General features: G+C 43.4%; 1 protein-coding gene across 8 annotated transcripts in view; it reads right to left on the minus strand.

Moving 5' to 3' along the window:
• MAST4 (microtubule associated serine/threonine kinase family member 4) overlaps window positions 1-22,533 on the minus strand; it is a 606,692-nt gene that overhangs the window by 28,482 nt on the left and 555,677 nt on the right. For all 8 annotated transcript variants that reach the window (XM_058679964.1, XM_058679962.1, XM_058679963.1 and 5 more), the window contains 7 exons: window positions 20,073-20,140; window positions 17,298-17,383; window positions 10,570-10,778; window positions 8,476-8,614; window positions 7,111-7,243; window positions 6,105-6,270; window positions 4,121-4,222 (listed from right to left, as the gene is read on the minus strand). In XM_058679964.1, coding sequence (XP_058535947.1) covers window positions 4,121-4,222; window positions 6,105-6,270; window positions 7,111-7,243; window positions 8,476-8,614; window positions 10,570-10,778; window positions 17,298-17,383; window positions 20,073-20,140 — 903 coding nt within the window. The remainder of the gene's footprint in view (window positions 1-4,120; window positions 4,223-6,104; window positions 6,271-7,110; window positions 7,244-8,475; window positions 8,615-10,569; window positions 10,779-17,297; window positions 17,384-20,072; window positions 20,141-22,533) is intronic.

Here is a 22,533-nt window from a genome sequence, read left to right on the forward strand (position 1 = left end):
CCCATCTTCTGCTGTTTTCCCAGGTGTATCACTAGGGAGCTGGATCAGCAGCAGGGCAGCTAGGACTTTAACTGGCACTCGTGTCAGGGACACTGGTGTCCAAGACAGTAGCTTTACCCACTGTGTCATGATGCCAACCACAACTGTCAGATTTTTCACTCCTCTGACTGCCACCGTCAGGGCCCAGGCTACCGTCAGGGCCCAGGCTACTTACAGCCTCTACTCCCTCATCCGTGTGGACAATGGCAAGCGGGATCTCCCCAAGGATTCAACACCCACGTTTTCTCACTGCTTGGTAGCAGTGCTGCACTGAGAGGTCAATTATCAGTAGGTTCTGTTTCTTAATCGGAGAAAGGAAAGGGATACATTGGAGAAAATGACCTCTATGCTCAACTGTTAAAATATGGTTGATTACTTAAAACTACATATCTATAGTTGATTACAAGCTGAATAGCAGCCACATATGTAAATGACCACAGCTGCTGTGAAGACATAACCCAGAACAGAGGGGAAAGGAAATGGGATTTCTTTGGTTCCTGTTGGGTAGTAAGTCAACATGCTAGATGCCATGATGAAAACGTCTGCACGCCTCACAATATTCCTGCATTGTGAAGCATAACGAACCCATTTTCCTGGAGTAGAAGCTGAGTCTTGGAGCAATAAATGAGCAGCTTAAGCCATCCCACCCACACACACCTGCCAAGCTGGTACAGAGGTAGCAGTCACTTCTGGCAAGCTCTGAAGTCCAATGAGCCAGGTTGCCACTGTGCAGGGTTCTAAAGCAGAGCTGGAGCAGGACAAGGCCCCATATTGTAAGTAATGCTTTGGCACTAACATCCTCCCAGGAGTTTCTCTCTCTCTTTTCATGGAAGTTTCTTAAACATCCATTATGTTCTTCACACCCTTTTTCTCAGCTTCTCTAGTCTCTTGGGGAAATGTGCATTCACACATTTTCACGGTGCATTCTTTTGCCGGCTAAATATGCATTAAAGACAAAATGCTGTCATTGGAAGCAGTATGGCAGGCGTGCGGGACTGTCAGCCTCACTCTCTGGACCCTCTGGAACCTGTCACATTGGACTTGCCTGTTTGGCAAGCACTTCTTGACAATGCTGAGAGCTTGGGCAGGGCCTTTCAAACGTCTCTTTTCGGCTTCTGCTAGAGGGATTTGTTCCTCCAGCTGCCAAATGCTAAAAAGACCAAAAGTAGCAGCCCACAAGAAAATGTGTCGGGGACAACTGGCACCATAGCATACATCTTCCAGGATGTGGTGACCATTATGGCCTGTCTCGTCAAGTCAAGTGCAACCAGGGATCCAGGTGTTCTTGGCTGAGCGAAATGGCAGAATATAAAATGGAGAAATGCTGTTACTGACGTGTGAACTCTGAAGGAGGGACCTGAGCCTCCCTCAGTCTGGTATGTTCTGAGACAGATCTGAGGGTGACATTTCTCTGGGTCAGTTGGACAGGATGTATGAATAGACATTGGTGTTATTGCAGGACAATCTTAAAATGTCACTGCTTCTTGTATTTGGCTCATCTGAGTAAAACAATCACTCCTTAAGCTGCTGCCCCACACATGACCTTGACACGAGTTCCCCGACAGCTCCTCATACCTCTTGAACCAGAAAGCAAACATGGCTGCAGGCCAGACAGGACGGGAGAACAAGGCTGCTCAGCTCTTCAGACAAGTGGAAAAGCAAATAGGGAATGGGGGAAGAATTCAAGTATTCAGTTCAAAGAGTTTAATCAGCTCAGTGGCATGGGGGCCACTGCCACTTTCCTGCCTTGGAGTTTCTGGAAGCCAAGCATGCGAGTCTGTCTGCAGAGCATTTAAAATGACGCCTCCTGAGGCAGCAGCATCCCACCAGGCCCAAAGAGCCTTCTGCGCATGATCTCGTTGTAGTCTTGCAAGAATCTGGGAAGGGGAGACTTCCAAAAGCTCCTTGTTATAGATGAGGAATAGAGAAGGAAGTAACCTACCCACTGTCACACAGCCAAGATTTACACTCGGGCAGACAGATTCTAGAGTCGGTGCCCTGAAGGACAATACATTTCAGTTTTCCAAATTTAAAAGTCTACTCATTCATCACGAAGGGCAAAACGCACAAGGCACTCCAGGAGAAAAAAAAAAAAGATTCAGTTCAAAATAAACCTCCTCAGCTAAACTCTGATTGTAACCCTTGCATTGTGCAAGGTCAGTTCTACAGCATTTTGGGACAAATGGCCAGACAGCATATGATCTTGCCTTCATGGTCCACCCGGTCAGTTCTGAGCGCCCCACCCTGGAGCATGGAGGCAGCCACAGACAGTATGTTGTATGGATGGCCACTGCTGAGTTTGCAGAACGCCTCTTTCACACACCACAGACACTAGGCCTCACGAGGTCCACAGGTCACCGTCTGCAGACCCCTGCCCCAAAAGCACTGGCAGAAAACCCGGGAACACTGTGTCCCATATGGAGACAAGATCAGAGCCCACAGAGGCAGAATCTGTGGACGCTGTACAAGAGAATCTAAAAGAACTCTCTGCAGCTGTCCCAAATGAGTGCTGCCTGAGAAAACCAAGTGGAGAGAAATGATTCTTCAGGAGTTTCTGAGACTTCAAAAATGGGGTGGAATAAAACAATGCAGGGCGAAGAACTCACCAAGCCAGCAGTGTTCGCCTACAAACCTTAAGGATAGTGGCTAAAGCATGTGCATTTATGTTTAATATTGTGGCTCATCTAGAGAAATTCATTTCCTGAGATCCTACACTGGGATTTCTGAGTCTGTCTAGTAAGAATACAGCGGGAGAGGGCCCAGCGCGGTAGTCTGGTGGCCAGAGTCCTCGTTTTGAACGCGCCGGGATCACACGGGCGCCGGCTCTAATTCTGGTGGCCCTGCTTCCCATCCAACTCCCTGCTTGTGGCCGGAGAAAGCAGTGGAGGAAGGCCCAAAGCCTTGGGACCCTGCATCCACATGGGTGATCTGGAAGAAGCTCCTGGTTCCTGGCTTCAGATCAGCTCAGCTCTGGCTTTTGAGGCCACTAGGGGAGTGAACCATCAAAAACAAGATCTTCCTCTCTGTCTCTCCTCCTCTCTACATATATCTGACTTTTCAATAAAAACAAATAAATCTAAAAAAAAAAATACAGGGGAGAAAAGGAAGCAAAAAAAAAAAGATTTGGAGAAAAGTCAGGAGAAATAGTCACCGTGAAACAAAACTATCTGCCTAATATTGGAAAGCATTGGTCTTTTTTTAAAGATTTATTTTATTTTTATTAGAAAGTCAGATATACAGAGAGGAAAAATAGAGAGGAAGATCTTCCGTCCAATGGTTCACTCCCCAAGCAGCCACAATGGCTGAAGCTGAGCTTATCCAAAGCCAGGAGCCTGGAGCTTCTTCCAGGTCTTCTATGCGGGTGCAGCGTCCTAAGGCTTTGGGCCATCTTCAACTACCTTGCCAGGCCACAAGGAGAGAACTGGATGGGAAGTGGGGCTGTTGGGATTAGAATTGGCGCCCATATGGGATCCTGGCGCTTGCATGGCAAGGACTTTAGCCACTAGGCTACAGTGCCAGGTCCAAGGCATTGGTCTTTCTGGGGCCGTGGTTCTGATAACCATGGTGGGATATTGTGGCCCAGCCTCAGGCTCTCGTTTCTAGTAATTATTTCAAGGGTTGATAACCTGTTCCAAAGCCATTGGAGAGTAACCCGCTGGGGTCAAATCTTTATGGGAATGGATTAAAAAGCAAAAACTGAGAACTCCATATATCTCACCCCCTGTTTTAAATGATTAAGATGCATGCTTACCAGGACAGAAGAGTGACTTGTGCCCCTGAGGATTTTTTCCGGAGATGTTTTGGCTTTAACTAAAGCGAATTCCAAATGCTTTCTGCTTTGCAAAGCCCAAAGACAACAAAAAACAAAGAACGATAACCCACCCTCCCCGTATACACGCTGCTCTGAATCAGAAACCAAAATTCAAAATATTATTGCCGGAATGTGCTGCATTCATGTTCTACATCAACCAACAGATGTTGCCTATGCAAAAGCAAAACGCAAACAAAAGCCTCCGACTGCTCCAGCAAGACGAAGTGTCTTGCAGACGAATATTGGCAAAATCGAAACACATGCTCTAACCTGTGCCCAGCCTCTCCAGGGGATTCTGCCTGAGGAGCAGGGTAATCAGATCCTGAGCATCCGGTGGGGGAGCCTCCTCCTTTTCAGGCCAGTTGATCTCATCTAGAAAGAAGAAAAGTCAGTTATAACTCTATTGATTTGTCCAAGGGAGGTCTAGGCCGCAGTCGTATGCGCTTGACTAGGAGGTAGTTATAGATGCACAGGGCTCCTAGCCCGGCCCTTCCAGATCAGGACCTGCATTGTAGCAATATCTTCAGCTGGTCCCTAAGCACCATCAAGGGCGAGAAACCACTGTTTCATGAAATATGTGAAAACACACAGCCTCCTGCAAGGTAGAGAAAAGAATATTCCAAGAAGTAGGATCTGTCATTTCCTTGTTTGATCTATCTTTCTTTGGCACAGTCATTCCCTACAGGTTGCTCCTTGTAGTGATTCGAAGAGTTGTAACAGAAACTCAAACCCCACGTTTCCCGTGCCTGCCCGTCGGGTGACCATCGATGGGTAAGTTTGTCTCTGTCTCTCTCTCTCTCCCCCAGACAGAATGTGGCCCCCACCTGCCCTCCTCAGCCACAGGAACAAAGTGAAATCTGGCAGAAATGACTACCTCCAGAGACAAAGGAAGGGTCAAGCGTGCCAAGAAGGAAGGCGGAAAAAGATGCCGGAGTCATCATACTAATGTGAGTATTTAAACTCTGTCATAAATATTAGAAGATGTTCTCATTGTAACATACTTTGCCTGCAGATAGGTGTGCAAGCTTGTGTGTATAAAAATGCAATAAAAAACATGAGTTATTTCTGCGTATGCCTGCCTCTGGGCTCCTGTGCTGCAGCTGAAATCTGATTTGGAAAGTAAAACATGAATATGCATCTATGCTGTAAGGCATTAAGAACAAAGCTAGCATTTGCTGCTTGTGTTAATTAAGCAGTTGATTCCCCTTGCCATGCAGGACTCGGCAGATCAGAAAACAGTCTAGTTAGAAATCCATAAAGAGCTCAGACAGTGTAGAAAAGGGGTTATGCACTGCAGGCAGCTCACAGATGTACTTAGTTCAAGTTTACAAATCTGCCTGGCTTGCAAAGTCAATAACAGAAAACAATACTATGACTAAGGGGCTCCTCGCACGTAAAATGAATTTGTTTCCCCGATTTCCCTGCATGGCCTTGATAAGCAGTTATAATCCAGAACAGAGTGGACATGGCCGATGGAAATGTTCGTGATGACTGACAAGGTTTCAAGATGGGAAGCCTTTTTTTTTTTTTTTTAACCTAGGCTTTGGAGAAAATTTATAAAATCAGCAGGTAGGGTAATGAGACATTCTATTTAATTATCATCTAGATTTTGCCACCAGCCTCAAAACAATAGTTAGGGTCAGCTTGCAGGTTAAGATCTAAAGGTTATTGAATTTTAAATGAAAGATGAACAGCTGTTACAGAAATAACATTACACCATAACAACGACCAATGAAATCATTAACAATCTGTGGATTCAATTTGCTTCCTTCCCATTCTCATTATTTATTATTTGGTAGACATTTGTTTTAGGGTTTATTACATTTTTGTTAATTTCTTCATTGTGCCATTAGCCATTTTTCCCATTTATATAAATGTTACCCACATTAACCTTTTCTTCCCTGGTGTAGTTTTCCTATTATGAAGAGGAAAACTGGACGGCAGTTACATCATTTGCAAATCCCATACCAATTTCTTTTCCAAAAACTGCACACAATAAAAGTTGTTTCCATTGCTAGTACATTTCCACATGCCATGTTAACAAAACTTCCCTCAGACCAATTTTCAACACAAATTGTTCCCTTGAGATCGTGAAAGTCAGTTATGTGCTATGATGAGTAGTTCTTTTAATTTGTTGGCTCAACTGTTTGATAAAGGTGAACAATTTGGTAGTAGGGACTGCGATACTCAACAGATTGATAATAAGTAGCTGCTTCCCAAAAGGGGCTTAAAGATAACTTCTGCTGATACTTACCGCTGATGACTTGTCCAAATAGCTCTTCTGGTGTGTCCCCAAAGAATGGCACGCATCCAACCAGAAATTCATACAAGATAATCCCCATGGCCCACCAGTCCACTGGCTTCCCGTAGCCCTGTCTCAGAATCACTTCAGGTGCAATGTATTCAGGCGTGCCACAGACCTGCAGGATAGTGCAGTGTTAAAACAATCACATTATTAGACAGGAATGAAATGAGAGAGATGGCTAAACAGCAATGATTTTTGCCCAGTGTGCACCTGCCCAAATATCTGGCACCGTATGGATAAAGAATTTAAGAGTAGCAATTATAGGTAGACACCTATAAACACCAGGGCAAAGCATTACTTTAATACCAAAGAAGGAAAGTTGCAAATTTTGCTCCAATGGGACGCTATGCACAGTGTTTCATTCCAAATGGAAAATCTGACCTTGTTTTTGGCAGTTTTATCTATTTTATGATGTTAAAAACATTTATAAGACTTTAAGATAAAAATGCATTGTTTAAGCTGCCACTATCAGAGATAGTTTGAGTATTCATGTGACCAAAATATATTCCCACCCTAGTAATTTTATAAAAGCATGACAGTCAAGATGTGTTTACCTAAAGTAACTTTACAATGAACAGATTGTTCGCACGTGGTAATGAGGCATGCTTAAAGGGAAATGGGCCATGGCTTGGATTTCAGCACCCAGGATGGTACAATGCATCATGACTTTCACCAGTACTCTACTGAGGCTCCTGAATTCCCTATAAAAACAGCTTTCCATTTGTCTCTCTCACATCCTCACTTGTGCGCAATTAGATCGTTCATCTTGCTAATAGACCATAATGTTGGGGGAGGAATACAGAGAGGCTGGACAGTTCAAAGAGGCCCAGGGAGAAAAATGGGAACAATCTGCACTTTATTAAACGTAAGGCTTATACAGACATCTGAACCGCCAGTGCTAATGGGGAGACGGCCTACCCAAGCGGACTGTGGATGCCGGCAGCAGCGCACCCACCTGCTTATCCAGGAACTCCCGAGCATCCTTCTCAATATGACCTTCATAAAGATTGGTGGTCATACTCATCAGTCCCACTTTAGACAATCCAAAATCTGTCAGCTTTATGTGCCCCATGGAGGTGACCAACAAGCTGTGGAGCAGAAGCACAGAGAATACAGTAGTCATTTTAAAGCTTGCCGTTGCATTTAGGTTCCTTCCTCCCCTGTCATTCTGCTAGACTCTTCAATATATATAGGTATCAACATTATTAGAAAATCCGGCCTTGGAAGGGATAGAGTCCTACAAAGCTGTTGACTCTTGCATGAATGTAATCCACAAGGCACAGCTAGTCTGTATTGGAGCAGCCCCAAACAGTGTCATTACAGTCCTCTGAAACTCTAACAAAAAGACAAATATAGAATTCTGACCCATTTCTGCTTTCAGAATAAGTACACAGGAAAGAAGTTACTACCAATAATTCCATGTCACAGATCAGAATTAAGATAACCAAGCCATCTGTGATTCAAAAGAGACATAATGGATAGAAAAGCTTATGAATTCAACTTCTAACTCTACTTAAAATTTCTCTGCATTAAGCACAAAACCAACATTTCCTATAACCGCAAGGAAATTACACTGAAATATCTGTAAATTTTTCCAAAACCAAGAAACAATCAGTACATATGATAGCAATTAAAAATTAAAGGAATAGACTAGTTAAAAAAAAAACCAAAGCAACTGAAAGGAAACTGGTTAAAATTTGAGTAGCTGTCTTTAGGAATTTTCTGAAATTCTGTCATTTTTCCCTGTACTTACCAAATTTTCTTGAAATGATCATAAGTCAATTTTATCATAAAATTTTTAGCACAGTTAATGTCTTTACATATTAGCATGTGATGTTTTTACAGTCGGCCCAATTAGCAGAGGAGCATGAAATATTCAATAAGTGGAATCAGGATGAATAGTCATTTGGGGGGAAATTGTCTATCTGTTTCTCAAATCAGAGAGCAAAATGAACCCATAAATTAAATATTAATAAAAAATTAAATTGTGAGTAAAATGGAATAGCAAGTATATCATGTTGGAGTTGGGAAAGATTATCTAAAAATGACAAGACATGCAGATACTATTTAGAAACATGTCATAAAAGTAAACTTGAAAAAATTCTGGAATTACAGTCATGTCTGATTTGACACAAGTTATGATCGTAAACACCAGGGCTTTAAAAAAAAAACTACACAGGAATCACCTTAAAACAGTTCAGTATTGGACATTACAGAAGAAGTTTTAAATGTGCAAATCATATTAAAAGAAAATGTTTTGTAGTCATGAAAACACTTTCTGCATTGTGCAAAAGACGATCTGTTCTATCAGTGTACATACTTATCTGGTTTCAGATCCCTGTGTACAATTCCATAATTGTGTAGATATTCCAAGGCCAAAACTGTCTCGGCAAAGTACATTCTAGCCATATCAACAGGAAGAGGGCCCATGTTTTTCATTAAGGTAGCACAATCTCCCCCTATAAAACACAGGAAAAAAGATTTAGCATGTGTAGCGACAGCTCCAATTAATGAAGACCATCAGTTCAGACTGCAGAACTGCAAGGCAGAATCCTCTCCCACAGACACAGGCTCATGTTCATCAGAGGGGACTGGATGTAATCACGTTTCTAATTAAGATGTAGTGTGGAAAAAAATACAGATGTCTACTCAGAGAGGCAATATTCACAAGGGCAGATTTGACTCGAAAGCAGAACTGTTAGAATCATGGAGACCATTTAACATAAATGACTATAAAACTTGGGTTCTGGAACCAAGCTACTTGAGCCAAAACTGTTACTCTTCCTCTTGCAGATGACAGTGTCCTGGTGGCTTCATTTATAATTTCTGGACACAAATGGCAGCATTATTGTGACAATTATATGATATCGCAAAAGTAAAGAATGCAAGCTACTGCCCAATACATACTGAACATAGGATAAATGTTAGTCACTGCTGTTATTAAAAAGGGCAGAACCAAGGCTAAGGATACAAACTCTCGGTGCACTGGAAGAACTAATGGGTGCGAATCAGACAGAAGTCACGTTCATATCTTCCACGGCGACCCACTATCCAGTAAGTCTCCTTTTCTTGGACGTCATGAACTTAATTGAAAGATAGCTAACATTACTTTGAGTTTGGCACTTTTGCTTTTCTGTTCCAACGATGACAAGGGCTTCTACCAGATGCCTTGAAAATAGTCATGGCCTTTACTGATCTGTTCCATTTATTATTTATTAGCTCCCAACCTCAAAATTGTATTCTTTACTATTATTATTATTATAATTATTTTACTTTATGATACAGTCCCATAGGCTCTGGGATTTCCCTCACCCCCCTCCACCAGCCTCCCTTTTCCGATACACTGATTTTCCCCTACATTATTACTATGTATAGTTCTTCATAAACAGTGGTTAAGTCTATCATTGTGGACATGGACCCTTAAAGGCACAGAGTCCAACATCCTGTTGTCAAGATAAATTTATCAGTTTCACTGGGGGTCCATATTTGATCTGGATGTAGAGATGCATACTGCATTGTATCCTTACATCTGGATGTGATAGTCTCCACTACACAGTTCTATATATCTCCTTAAATGGAAAGTCACAACATAAAATCAACAACAGGAAGAAAAACAGAAATTTACAACACCATGAAGTAAATAACATGCTACTGAATGACTAATGTGTTACTAAGAAAATGAAAATCAAGAACCTTCTTAAAGAAAATGATGCTAATGCATGATCTATGAGTCAGTAAAGAATACAAGGAAAAAAACTGTTTTGAAGTAATGAAAATAAAAACAAAAACATCAAAACCCATGAGATACAGTTTCTGCTGATCTTTGTTGGTGAGATGTGTCTCCTGTCGGCAACAGATAGATGGGTTTTGTTTTTGATCCTTTATTAACTATATGTCAAAAAGTCATGCCACTCAAACAAATTTGGAAAATAGGACCTCCTGAAGCATTTAAAAGTTAGACCACAGATAATTTCAAAACATTTGGCTAAAAGGTAAAAATCAGGAAGACTAGCTGAATCTTCCAGAATGAATCTCTTCTTCCAAAATTATAAATGCCATACCATAGACCAAAAAGCATGCTCATTCTTTGAGAAAACCAATTGTAATGAATACTTTTATAATATGTGATTTAAAACAAGGAAAATTCTCATCACCTAAATTCCAACGTTAATGAACCATCGAGAGGAGGTAGTTAAAACTAAATGCTTCTGAAAAAGAAAAGTGATTTTTCTCCAAATAGCAGCGATTTTCCCTTTGCTTCTGTGGAGCAGGCACTGTACAAGCCATTATCAGTAGATACTGACCAGGAAACCAGCCATCACATTGTCTGGCTTCAGTTCCCAGTTTCAACAACACCTACGAGACAGATTTCAGGGCACATGTGTGGTGTTCCCCACGCCACACTCTGACTAACCTTCCACATACTCCATGACCATGCACAAGTGGCGCCTGGTTTCAAAGGAGCAGTACATGCTGACGACAAAGGGGTTTTCTGCAAATGTCAGGATATCCCGTTCCACAAAAGCCTGCTGGATCTGGTTTCGAAGGATGAGGTTCTGCTTGTTAATCTTCTTCATGGCAAACCTCTGCCGGGATTCCTTATGCCGAACGAAGTAGACTGCCCTGCAAAGGAGCACAGGTGTTGGGATTCACAGGGAGAGGGAGTCAGGAGGTCTTGGGATGCAGTACATCATGTGATCAGCAACTGCGTTGAAGTCCAAGTGTCAGATGGAATTCAGCTCACACCACTGGTGACAGCAGTGCAGGCCAAAACCCTCTGGCTAAGCTGACTTAAACAGTTCTTTCACAGAAGGTCCCAGATCACGCACAAGGCGTCCAGCTCCTCTTCACTGTCGACGGCAGGGAGTGGACCACCTCCGGCATGAGCTCTTCCCAACAGTTAGCCGATGTTTTTGGTTTTTGCACAAACAGAGCAAAATATAACATATGCTAAAACAAGACAGAATCAACAAAACCACACATGCATCATGAGCCAGATGCTTCCTAACATCAAATAAGCGTCAGGCAGTTTTTCTTCCTAAACCTGTAACTGACTGAATGACCAAGCCTCTTCCAGCTTCTGGTATCCTATGGAGACTAATTTACTTCCCAAGAGATTTAAAAAGCAGAGAGAAGCAGACAAGAGGTTGTGTGAGGCTGTTCTGCAACAAAGAGTCACCTGTTTCCTCCTCACCAGTGACCTTGGCAAGTGCCACCCGTGCCTGTTCCACCTCAAAGAGGACCAGGGATGCTGCTGCTGACATCCAAACAAAGAACCAGGCATCCCTGCGAAGGACCAGTCTAAGCTGCACTTGATCCTTGTCTCAAGTTTTCGCCGAGTACTCTCTAGAGCAGGTTCTGGGAGATCAGGATACTGGACTCCCCAAGGCTGACACAGGGCAGAGAACGGCAGTACGTAGGAGGAGATTACTTAAAGCCCTACTGGGAGGTGCTGAGCAACAGGGAAGATGTCCTGCATAAACTCCCTTACTTGGAAGTCATTCTCGCTTGTCCGAATCATGAGACAGCAGGCTAGAGCCTTGCCGTTAAGCAGTGACCCAATAAATATTTATAAAGAGCGCCATCAATGGCAAGAAAGAACCTATAGCCTTTGTTCTATGGTAAGGGCTTCTGCAAATTGAAATGTGCTTTCCTCTCATTAGAATTGCACTGTCTCAGGGCTCCGCACATTACTCTAGTGGCTTGAGTCCTCATGTTGTATGTACCAGGATCCCATATGGGCACCAGTTCGTATCCTGGCAGCTCCACTTCCCTTCTTCCCAGCTTTCTGCTTGTGGCCTGGGAAAGCAACAGAGGATGGCCCAAAGCCTTGGGATCTTGCACCTGTGTGAGAGACCAGGAAGAAGCTCCTGGCTCCTGGCTTCAGCTCTGGCTGTTGTGGCCACCTGGGGATTGATTCAGTGGATGGAAAATCTTTCTGTCTCTCTCTCTCTCCGTGTAAAAATGACTTTTCAATTTAAAGAAAAGTAAATATATCTTAAAAAGAAAGAAGGAAGGAATTGCACTGTCCCTGAACAGTGAGTGTGAGGGGCCAAGACTTAACACAGGAGTGTAATGCAACAAACATGAATCCCCAGCATTGTCCACCCCAGCTTAATCAACATTAACACTTTCCTCTTGAAGGTTCCGTGAATTTAGTTTTCTTTCAAGTGTTGTCTGTAAACCTTCATCTTTTTGCAATATTCACCTTTTTAGTTTACTCAAAAAAAATCAGACATATGCATTCATTTTTTATCTTTTTTCCCTGTTTTGTTCATTTTCCCCTCTTCTTTTTTAATTCTTCCTTCAACAACACACATTAAAAAGTTCTCTCAACCACACCTTAAATAACCAAAATAATTTGGTGTTTGTTACTCACACTGTAAATCAAACCACTGTGGGAGCCAGCTAGCTGGATGCCTCACTCTTTGCAACTGACTTAGGGGTGGTACCCAAGCACTGAGCTGCTCAGTCTCAGCTTTTTCCAAAACCTACTGCCTGGCTAGGCATGATGCCAAGGTTCACTAATGTAAAAAGTGTTTAAAATTGACAAAACAGGAGTTTAAAAAATGAAAACTACAGTTGTTTGTAATAAAACTGAACGAATTTTTAAAAATTTTCTTGATTGTGAGTTAGGAAATAAAATTACTACTGATTTTGTATGGATGAGATTCTAAAAGTTGAAAAATAACAGAGAGCAAGATTGTTCCCTTTAGGTTTCTTCAAGCTCTTACCTCACTTACGTAAAGGCTGAAATTGGACAACAGAAACAGGGCAAGCCTGATTTCTGCAGGCTATCATTACGAGGTCTATTCAAAGAGCAGCATATTCACATGTTTAGGTTAAATCTTTGAGAAATAATTTCTGGTTTTCATTAATTTCTCTGTCAACCACCCAACCACTAATTCTTTTTGTAACCACGTGAAGGCTTTCATTATAACTTGTCTAGCTACTGATTGGTTAAAATTAGTAATCCACAGATGATTTGAGGTGCTCCTAATCAGATGATAGTAAGAGGATGTCAAGATAAATACAAAGAAGCGAAGAAAATAGTTGGACCCTCCACACTGGCAAATTATGTCATCAGCAGAGATTTCTGAGAAATTCTACCGTTTACTGAAATTCAGAATTCAAAATGCTGAAAAGAAAAAAACCTAAATTTCCTTTATCATTCATCTATTCTTTTTACAAATTGCTGTTTATTTGAGAGGAAGGAAAGGAGGGAAGGAGGGAGGAGGGGGTGGGAGCACTCCTAGCTGTTGATTCACTTCCAAAATGCCTGAAGTGGCTGGGGTGAAGCAGGAACCCAACCCACGTCTCCTTCTTGGGTGGCGGCAGGGACCCAATCGCCTGACTCCCCCATGCCCTGCACTGAGAGAATGTTAAGATCTGGCACCACAGCCAGGAACCACACCTAGGCCCGCCAACGTGGAACACAGGTATTGCAGCCATCACACTACAGAGCCATTCTCTGATTGCCTGTTCTTGAGTCAACTGGAATACAACGTAATTCGCATTTGTTTCTTCAGTATTGAACACTGAGTATGTTCAATGCTGAAGACCTTTAGACATAATTTACACCGTGATAAAGTTGCCATTTTGATTGTCAATCACGCATCACCAGGTCTAACACAAATGATGGCTCTGCAATGAATGTGTTTGTGAACACAGGAATCAGAGAAGGATGAACAGAAATGTAAAGACTTATGGAAATATAAACAAAAAGGTGCCTCAGGTCTGCATTTGACCAGCATCCTTCCTGGGCTTGACCGGGGACCTGCGTGTCAAAAATGGCTTCCATTCTGCATTCTCAGGTTTTCGACCTTCTTGTTTCCCTTGCTATGACCTACTTAAAGTAATCAGTTAATCCGTAAGGAAACTGACCTTAAACCAATGGAAGTTAATCCTCTAGCTGAAGAAATTGCTGCCTCAGGACACTCACAGGTATCTTGATCAAGTTGCACAAGTCAACTGGCTGTTCTAATTAGAATGTGCTATAACCAGATTTTGTTTTGTTCTGTGCTCCTGGCTTTTTATATTTCTGTACTGCTTAAGGAATATTTCATGCTGAAATCGGTTGCAGTCTCTCACGGACACTTTTCCTTCTTTCCCATAGGTGGATGTTCCAAAGTAAATCAGCAGAGAGCAAGCAACTGGGAAACACAGGGAGGGAACAGAGATGGACAGACACTGTAGCCGCCGGACAAAGGCTGTAAACCTCCTGACGTTAGAAAGCTGCACCATGCCCACATGACCCCTATGCTCCCTGGTCCCAATGGTTGCCTCCTCTGAAAAGACCGCTCCTGTTTCTGTCCTTCAATGACCTCCTTGTGACACAAGAAAACCCAACTGGGTGAAAGGGTCCAGGGGAGGGACCACCAGGGCTCCTGTCATCGCTGAGACAAGCTTCTTTTCATTCACGCGAAACGAGATGCAGGAAGGTGGGAGAAATGGATTCAAAGATCTGGGCCACAAGGAATCAGGCTGATCGGGACTGTGACTGTCTAACGTGTTTGGAATTATGCATGAGGCTGAGGGCACAGGACACGCATCCACGCCAGAGAATCTGCGTGTGGCAGTGAGGATACAGGAGGGACAGGGAAGGCTAGAGGGGGAGTGTGTGGGCTAGGTCCACTCCTGCTCCTGGGATTCTTCTGGGAAGGCCCCAGGATCCCTGAGGGGTCAAACAGAACAGTGTAGAGCAAGCTTAGAGAGAAAAGTAGAGGAGAAATCGTCTTTTAAACTTTGTTTTTTTTTTTTTTTTAACTTACAGTAGACTTTTGAAAGGTTTATTCAAAAGGCAGACACAGAGGGGTTTTCACCACCACTGGTTCACATTCTAAATGGCTGTTAACAGGCAGATCAGTGCGAGGCTGATACCAGGAAGCAGGGATTCCATCAGGGTCTCCCATGCGGGGTGGCAGAGGCCAAGCACCTGAGCCACCTGCTGCTGCTTTCCTAGGCGCATGAGCAAGGGGAGTACTTGGGAAGTGAAGCAGCCAGGCGTTTGAACCAGCATTGTAAACAATGGACTAACCAGCTATGTCCCAATGCCTCTCTCTCTCTCCTCTCTGTATATCTGCCTTTCCAATTAAAAAAAAAAATAAAAATAGATCTTTTTAAAAATATGGCTGAAAGTCACAGATACAAAGAGATGAGCTGTGTTTGAATCAAGAGTCCTCTATAACCACAGCTTTGAAATTCACCTGTCTCTCGTGAAGGTGGGAGTATCAACAACCACACAGGGCTCTTAAGAGAATGAGCCTGGCACCCAAGCAAAAGGCTGAGTGGGTATAAAAGGATGCTAAACTTCCAGGCAATGGTCAGAAAAGTGTGAAACAGAGAGAGAAATCATATGTCCTGATTTTGTACATGGAAGTGTCACCAGTTAAGAGTTTGAGAAAACCATGAGGTGTGCTTAGCAAAGTGGGGAGAAGCCAAAACTTTCCTCCTCGACAGGGCTGGTTCCCAATGCCATCGATTACTGAGCTGTCACAGGATTGGCCTGTGAGCTGCCCCATCACACAGACACCTTCGGAAGCCACAAGAGGCTAGTTCATCTAGCCACCAAAGAATCCATTTGCTCAACCAGTTCACAGTAGCATTTTGGGTAAAACAACAGGGGTGGCTCCAACCAAACTGCAAATGAAAAATAATTAAAACATAGAAGAAATCTGTCAGAAATATAATGAGAGATTAAGTCAGATAAGAGCCAGAAGATAATTTTGGCTGATCAGTGAAGCTCCCGTAGGCAGCTGCAAGCCCATTAATGATTTGGCCTGGATCCTGGGTGTTTACTGATTCACAGCTTGTTTAACTTCTTGTATATTCCCCACCAGTCCCCAAAGCATGATATACCTCATCTACTCTACAGTGGTTTAATTGCACCACAAATGAGTTTACTCAACCAATTAGAACTCCAAATACTGCTAAGATACAAGCCTGAGTTTTATAAAAGTGGTTCACATATCATCTTATTTCAGAAACCCACTGCCATTAACATCTACCAGTGCTTGAATGCACCCAGCCATTAAATTCAAGATGACCCGTCTCTCTAGTGGAGGAGAAAATTCTTGCATCATCTCCCAGAGGACAATCAACTACAAAACAAATAGCAATGAATAAACAAAAACTCACCAACAACTGCACACTAGAATAATCTTCCCAGGCTCGAGAAGTTTCAATGAGCAAATAAAAGACTGCAGTATATACTGTCAGAAAACATTAGAAGCCACTGGAGAAAATACGCTACTTGACGTGATCCTGAAGGTAAATTGGTGAAGCACAGAAAGGACTCACAAATATTAAAGTTCTGCACTAAGGTAACGGTGTGGAAAACGTTCAAGGTTAAAACATGCAGGGAAAAAAAAAACCTGTGTCACAACAAAAGTTGCTTTGATCTCATCTGCTCATCTGTGTGATAAACAGCCATCAATGTCAGCGGGATTGTTTATTAGTCCCCATCCACAGATGGAATTAGGATGAATACTTGATTAAACTAGAACTCCTGGGCTGTCTGATCAAGCAACAGTATGTACACTGATGATCCTTCCAAACTAGGAGTAATTCAGAAAGATCTTGTCAAGTTCACCCTACGCCCTAAGACAGACATTGTGTACCTATACAAATGGGTCAAGGAAGGAACCCCATTAATATGTTGATATCACAGCATGAAGTACCATTTTGAAAATTCTGGAAGACTACCAAAAGAAAAAAGAGTGTTTTGCTCTAACATTTTTAAACCAGCCTTACTTACATTTTACATTTTTTTCTTCCAAGATGGAATGCTGGTCAGACAGAAAATGCAAGCTAATCCTCATGACATAATGCTATCTATTAAACATATATGCAATTTATACTTCCCAAAGGGCTAGAATGAAGGAGGTAGAAACAGGAATACCTAAAATTTTCCCATTACTTTAGTTACAATGTCTTCCCTTCCAACAGTTACTTGGCAGTGATTTGATATGTTTGCTGAGGAGTTTGCAATAAGAAATTATTTTGGCCGCACTCATAGAGGGGGAGCAGTGATCTGAAGAGTCAGATCCTTACACAACACCTATTTGGCACAGACACTTGAAGAACAAATGCAGCACTCGGCTGTTTAAGCAGGCAGGAGAGAGCTTTGCTTGAACTACTCACCCATAGGCTCCATTGCTAATCAACTTAATTGTTTCAAAATCACTTTCTCGAGGTTTCCTTCGAAGTTTCAGGGAAGCATTTGAGCTCTTGGAAAACAAAACACAAAAGATATTTCAGAATTTGAGAATGCTATCTGAATGGCAACACAGAAGAAGGCAGAGGGGAGTATGGGACATTTGCTCCAGAGAACTGGGGAATACAGTAGGGCCGGGTTGTTCATAGCAGTGCTGATGAAGCTGTGTCCCTGACCACCACTGAGCTGCACTCCACCGAACCCACATTTCCACATGGGGAGAACATCCAACTTTTTGGAAAAATCCCAATTTTAGTTTTTCCCTGCAAACTGTTCGCATCACTGTCATCCTTGTCATTCAGCATTTTGAAATTTGATCCCATGTGGCAAATCTTCCTGTTGATCCCAGTTGATGATGTCCGGGCTGGCATGGCTCTTCATGCAGCCTCTCTGCCTAGGGCCAGAGTTGGGCTGTTTCTATTTGGAAAAAGCAGCACCCAACACATGCAGCTCATGAGTGCAAGAAGTCTGCCTTCCTTACAAACCAGAAACCATACCATGGTGGAGATAGCAATTTTCCAAACAAGATTTCCTTAAAATGTTAAGCTCAAACGATAGGAATAAACAAAATGCTTTTATTATTAAAAAAAAAAATCCTGTTAATTCTAGCACTGACATCCTTACACCATCTTGGCTCCCCGTTGAACACTCAGAATTCTCTTTCTATTGCTGTAGAAGAAACCACATGACTATCTGACGGCCCCTCCACTCAGGGTTGTCATAACTGACCGTGTTGTCCCACTCTTTTCCCACTTCATCCTCTCAGCAAAACTTCAGGACCTCACCATCCTGGGCATCTACAGGGAGAGCAGACCCAACCCATGAACTGTGGGCCACCTCACCTCCTCAACCCCCCAGGCCCTGGCCTGACCTCCAGAGAACACTTTCACATTGGGGTCATCACTTGTTTTGCCCACCACTCCCACTCTAAGCTTTCACAGCTGTGGGCAACAAGGCTCTGCACAAGTCCCTTATGGCTCATTGACTGTTTCCCACCTGATGATCTCATTGATGTCCACGGATGAGGCTACATCACCCAGACCTCTAGCAGAAATTCCTCTCTGAGGGTGGAAGGCATCAGAACTCACACATCAGGGCCAGTTTGATGGCTCCTCTTGGATGTTTCCAAGGAAACTTAATTTCAGTGCATGCAAAATTACAATAGTTGTGATAATGCAATTAAGACAACAGGTTATCATTTATTATGCACTACATGATAGTGTCTTAAAATTTTTCCATTTGATTGGGCTTGATGTGGCAGCCTAGCGGCTAAAATCCTCATTTTGTATATGCCAGGATCCCATATGGGCACCGGTTCTAATCCTGGAAGCCCTACTTCCCATCCAGCTCCTTGCCTGTGGCCTGGGAAAGGAGTCAAGGACGGCCCAAAGCCTTGGGATCCTGCACCTGCACGGAAGACCTGGAAGAGGCTCTTGGCTCCTGGCTTTGGATCGGCTCAGCTCTGACCATCGTGGTCACTTGGGGAGTGAACCAGTGGACGGAGGATCATTTTTTTTGTCTCTGCTCCTCTCTATATATCTGAGCTTCCAATAAAAATAGTCAATCTCTAAAAAAACTTTCCATCTGATAATCTTGTGAATCCACTTCACAGATGGGGACACTCAGACACAGAATCATTTCCCACAGTTAAGAAGAGGTGGTGTCAGCTTTAAATCCAGGCGAGGACAAGTCTCCAGCAGCTGGCATCTACTCCAGCCTGTGTGTCTGTGGCACCTCTGAGCTGCTTTCCCAGGCACCCCGCCTGCTCCTCCTGCCCCACTTATTTGCTGCTTTTCAAGATGTCATTCTGATTGCACCATCTCCCTGTGCACACACACATGGGCATTCACACACATGTCGCCACTTCCTGTTCTTCAAAAGAATGTAACCAGGGCCTGGCGCCGTGGCCTAGCGGTTAAAGTCCTCACCTTGAGGGCGCCAGGATCCCATACGGGCGCCGGTTCTGATCCCAGCAGCTCCACTTCCCATCCAGCTCCCTGCTTGTGGCCTGTGAAGGCAGCTGAGGACGATCCAGAGTACTGGGACCCTGTACCCACGTGGGAGACCCGGAAAGAGGTTCCTGGCTCCTGGCTTTGGATCGGTGCAGCGCCGGCTGCTGCGGACACTTGGGGGGGGGGGTGAATCATTGGACGGAGGGTCTTCCTCTCTGTCTCTCCTCCTCTCTGTATAACTGACTTTTCAATGAAAATAAATAAATCTTTGAAAAAAAAAAAAGAGTGCAACCAAGCAATAGTTGACGAACAGGAACAACAGGGACCTGGGCGGCCAGTTTTTACTCAAGTTCTCTCCCATCTCTGCAGTCTCTGCTGTCAATGTCCAGAAAATCTGGCTCTTTCTAGTCTAATTGCTTCTCACATTTCATCTCAAATGACACATACTTGAGAAATTTTCTTGAAAACAAATCAGACCGAGGTCAATCTCTTTGTGTTGCAATCCGGTAAGGAACGGTCTCCCCCACCCCCCCCCCCCCCACCAACCCCATAGATCTTACATCTATCTCTGTGTAAGTGACTTCCTTTTGTTAATTTCTCTTTGATGGGAACAGGTGAAAATGGCATGCCCATTGCCTGGCACCATGCCCTGCACATAGAGGCACAATAGATATTTGGTGAACTGATAAAGTGATGCCACAAAGCCCCCAGACGCTGACCAACATCACAGTTCGTCCAGAGGGTACTCACACTGATAGATTCATCTGTTTCTGGTGTCTCAGCCGTCCCACTGTCATAGTTCCCCAACTGAGCCATTTCTATGTGGGAAGAACAGGAAGCAGCGTTTCAGAGAAACCGTGTTATTCAATAAGAGTACTATGCTAACACAAAATAAAAATAATGTCCCCATTACCATGTAAAAGAGAAAAAAGCTATCTTCTACTCCGAAGTGCTTCCCTGGGGAAAAATCTGAAATTTCAAAACAGCAAGAGCCGGCAAAGGACTCTTGATGCTGTCCCATACACAACTGGTCCTGGGATCCCATTTCTCTTGAACACTGAGACAAAACAACTTCAGAACTGGGCTTCTACCCCAGCTGGCAGGATTCATGGCCTGGCATAGTTAGAGCCACTTGCAAAGGGCTGGGTGGGCCTACATCGCTTGTTGCTGAGACAGCCGTGAGAAGCCAATCATCCCAGGCACTGACATGCAACAGAAGTGCCCTGATCCTCTGGGGCTGTGACCACTCCTTATCCAAGGCTCCGCGTTCGCTGCAGGAGCGCCCAGCAGTGCACTGACAGTGCCAGGGAGGAAGTCTCGGTGATGCGTAAGAGCGGTTACAGATGAAAAGATTCGTATAATCACCAGTCTAAGCACTTTACTAGCTAGGGACCTTTCAACTTCAACTTGCTTCTGGGAGAGATGGGAACAATATTCTTTATCTCTTGGAAATTTCCTCTGAGTAATATTACATATGACAACGTGTGCAAAGCTCCTAGCATGTTGACTAACAAAAATTGCATGCTCATTAAACATTGATTATTGTGTATAATTATATCATGTAAAGTAGTCGGTTCTGGGCTGGATGCCACATGTTTGACACCAGCATAAAGTGCTACCCTGGTGGTCTAGTCAAGAGACAAAGGATTTAATTGCCCAACTTGCACTGGAATGAAGCCTATATTTACATAAGTAAGTGAGAAAGCCTGATGTCTAGTGTTCATTTTCATTCTTAGATATTTTTTAAATAGTGAAACATATCTGACAGAAAAAGAACATGAAAGAATTTTCTCTAAAACTTTGTCAAAGGTGTATTTCAAAGAAGTAGGATCAGAGGGAATCTGTATTCTCTTTCATTGCGTGCATTTTATAATTTTTCAAAATTCATCATGTATAATAAAACGTCATAGGTTTTAACAACATATTTTATAGGCATCTAAAACTTCCCCAGGCTCTTTTTTTTATATAATCATGCTCTTACAATAGCCCATTTTGGGCAAAGACAATGTATAGGGAAGAGGAAGCAAAACAATACTCATGTCTTTAGATAAAAAACTTCCTGGCCAGCCTGACAGCCTAATGGCTAAAGTCTTTGCCTAGCATGAGCCAAGATCCTATATGGGTGCCAGTTCATGTCCTGGCTGCTCTACTTCCCTCCAGTTCCTTGCTTGTGGCTTGGGAAAGCAATAGAGGAGGGCCCAGGGCCTTGGGACCCTGCACCCACATGGCAGATCCTCAGGAGACACCTGGCTCCTGGCTTTGGATAGGCTTGGCTCTGGCTATTGCTGGCCATGTGGGTAGTGAACCAGTGGATGGAAGACCTCTTTCTGTCTGTATATCAGCCTTTCTGATAAAAGAGAAAACAAAACAAAAAACAAACAAAAACTTCCAATCTCCAGAGTCTGAAATAATTGTAAATTGACATCAACTTTCCCAGTTAATATACAAGGAAACTTCTAAAGAATGAGTTCAGCATAAATTTTATAATTTCTTGGTGGCATTCAAATGATGGCAAAATCCAGTGTGACCAGAGCCATATATTTAATGTGCTTGGTGTAAAGAGTTATTCGAATATCCCACCCTGGACCCGGCGCCATTTCTTCTTCCTCACAGCTTACGAAATTTGCGCATGTCCAGCCATCCACCAATCAGATGTAACCTGGCATTCCACCAGAGAATCCCACCCCCAATCTTCCAGCCCCTTCCTCAACTCTGCCCACTCACCAATCATCCCTAGGCATTCACCTGCAGTTGCCAATTCCCTGGGGCCTGCCCTCAATCCCTCCCAATCCCCACCCCCTATACCTGGCAGACAAAAGGGCCCCCAAGTGCGGCTCTCTCTCTTCTTTGCTCTTTCTCTCTTCTCCTTCCTGCCTTCCCCTTCCCCCCTTTTGCTCTCCACCACCTCCACCTTGTTGCTGCCCCGCTGGAATAAACCTCCTAAGATACCTTGTTGCATCTGGTGTTTTCAGCTCACGGTAAAGAACCAGGTTGCAGGAATTAGCTGCATGTAATAATATTATAATATTCTATGAACTAGAACTCTAACCTTTTTAAATAACTAACACTTGGAGGCAAACTAAAATGTATACTTGTTAAGTTGGAAAGACATAATATTTATTATTGTGTGGTGCTGATGCTGTAGCAGAGTGTGTTAAGCTGCTACCCATGACACCCATATCCTCTAAGGGTACCGGTTAGATCCCAGCTG

This window comes from Ochotona princeps, chromosome 23 (genome assembly GCF_030435755.1).
Source record: "Ochotona princeps isolate mOchPri1 chromosome 23, mOchPri1.hap1, whole genome shotgun sequence".
In the NCBI taxonomy this organism is placed as follows: domain Eukaryota; kingdom Metazoa; phylum Chordata; class Mammalia; order Lagomorpha; family Ochotonidae; genus Ochotona; species Ochotona princeps.